The sequence below is a fragment of the Opisthorchis viverrini genome (assembly GCF_000715545.1).
Source record: "Opisthorchis viverrini unplaced genomic scaffold opera_v5_766, whole genome shotgun sequence".
NCBI classification, from domain to species: Eukaryota; Metazoa; Platyhelminthes; class Trematoda; order Opisthorchiida; family Opisthorchiidae; genus Opisthorchis; species Opisthorchis viverrini.
The window spans coordinates 13,349-15,396 of NW_008752427.1; the positions used below are offsets into that span (position 1 = coordinate 13,349).

Below are 2,048 nucleotides of genomic sequence, written 5' to 3' on the forward strand. Positions count from 1 at the left end.
ACCCTTGATGAGCCTGTGACACCTTCTGAGGGCAATACGTAGCTAGGAACACGACCTCCGGAAACCTGATCAGCAAACGTACGCAAAAATCGACAGCACGCATCGAAATCAGACGAACCCAAGCGCACTATTGCCTCGCAAATATCCGATGAGATGTTCCGAGCAACACCTAGCTTAGATGACTTGCCCTTGGGGGGCAGCCTACACTGATACGCAACTCTCAGCAGCAGTAGCCGATGGTCGAACATTGTTCAGTGGCAACAGCCACCTACTGGATTCCACCAACGGAATCAGTGACTGACCACGGAACTCAGCCGCAAACGCCATATGCCGACAACCATGCGCTCGTAAACGAGCACGAGCATTTCATGGGTTCTCCCAAATGAAGGTTGTTGCCATCGCGAAATAAAAGGTACGACGGAGTGCTTTCGGCCAACTCCACAGTTTTGCTGTGGTTGCGACGGACCCTATTCTGGGCGTATGGTGTCAGTCGGTCCAAACACTCTAAGTGTGATGGTACCGTCGCCCCCTCAGGTTGGCCGCGCACAAGTGGAATGCTCACCAGTCTCCTGTATTTGGCTTCTATTTGCTCATTCCTGTTAATGATAGCCTGGACACAGGTGAGGAACGAGGAAGACTCAGTAAGCTTCCACTTGATGTACCTATTGGCAGATTCGCCCCGGTTCGTAGTCTCATTACCAAGGGTCACAGCATGCTTCCGTGCATGTTTGCCCAAGTACTCAGGTCGTTTAACCAGTGCTCACTGAGGTATGACCAGTACCCCTGATTCCGGCTTCTAATGCTGGTGGCATAGACCTCGAGCTCACTCAATTCCCTACGGTGCACCACTCGCTTTGACCAGGCAAACAGAATCTCCTTATCCGAATGAGTCACATTCCTAAGCTTGTGAATCCTAGCACTGAAGCTCTGTATTACGTGGAAAGAACAAAAAATTACAGTGGCATCAGGCACCGCTGTCCGCAAGCTACACAACTGCGACCTATTCTTGTCTACAACAATCGTTCTGACAACATTCACATTCGCATGAAATGCTCAACAGCCACATCATAACACTCCTGTGACTCATTGCGGATGAAGGAGTAGGAAACACCACCTACAACACCATTGCAATCGGCGATTACCACATGCCACATGTGGTAACCACCTCTGTTACACTGGTATGTTGAATATGCCTGAAATAAATCACCATACTTTGTAAAAAAAACAACGCAAACGTGTGTAGTATAGTAATGTAGTATGGTATAGTATATGATAGTACTTCATGTAGTATCTATACGGTATACATATACTATATACCATATATAATATAGCATAATCATCGACTACTTTTTACCACGGGTAAAGAGAATAACGCGGGACAGATTTTGCCCTACTTGACTTTTCAAAAGTGCTTGATTGAAATGGCCGTTCCATCGTGCTTAGAAAATCGGCGGATTGGGGGCTTTGCGGCTGTCAGATTTTGTTGGGGTCGATACGAACAAAAGACGGTCTTCTAAGGTGGCGATCTGAATGGTGTCCCACTGGGTGGACATCCTAGCCATCTATTGGCACTATACACGAATGATCTGTTTAAGTCTATGGAGTCATATGATAGTTAGGCTGCAGCATTTATTACTTTTGTATTGCTTTTGATGATGATAAGTCCAAGTCGAAGATTTGGCTGAATATATTGACTAAAATTGATGCAACAGCTGCAGCAGAATGGTGATTTGGTTCTGCATTGGGTGCTGTTCAACGAAATCCCTCCAAGTGCCACTATGACGCACAGGTCACCATCGGTTTCGTTAAGGTCAGTCGCTAGTGTCAAGCTGATGAACACTTATCGGAAGTGTTACCTCTACGAAAATCCCGAGCATATTGATTTCGAGTCTCAAAACACGTGACCGTGCAGAAAAAGTGAGGACCCCATTCCCTCCGATGCTGTCAATGGTGCCCATTAATCGCAGTGTCGCAGGTTCATTATCCGAGATACTAAACAAAATGACCTGTTGCAGCATGAATACCAGTTGAGATAGAACACAAGATGA

General features: G+C 46.4%; 1 protein-coding gene across 1 annotated transcript in view; it reads right to left on the bottom strand.

Annotated features, from left to right (window-relative positions):
• Window positions 1-310: 310 nt before the first annotated feature.
• T265_15705 (hypothetical protein) overlaps window positions 311-2,048 on the bottom strand; it is a gene marked incomplete at both ends in the record, with an annotated part of 10,135 nt that continues 8,397 nt past the window's right edge. Inside the window, 3 exon segments of the mRNA XM_009178984.1 lie at window positions 311-759; window positions 765-1,024; window positions 1,039-1,211. Coding sequence (XP_009177248.1) covers window positions 311-759; window positions 765-1,024; window positions 1,039-1,211 — 882 coding nt within the window.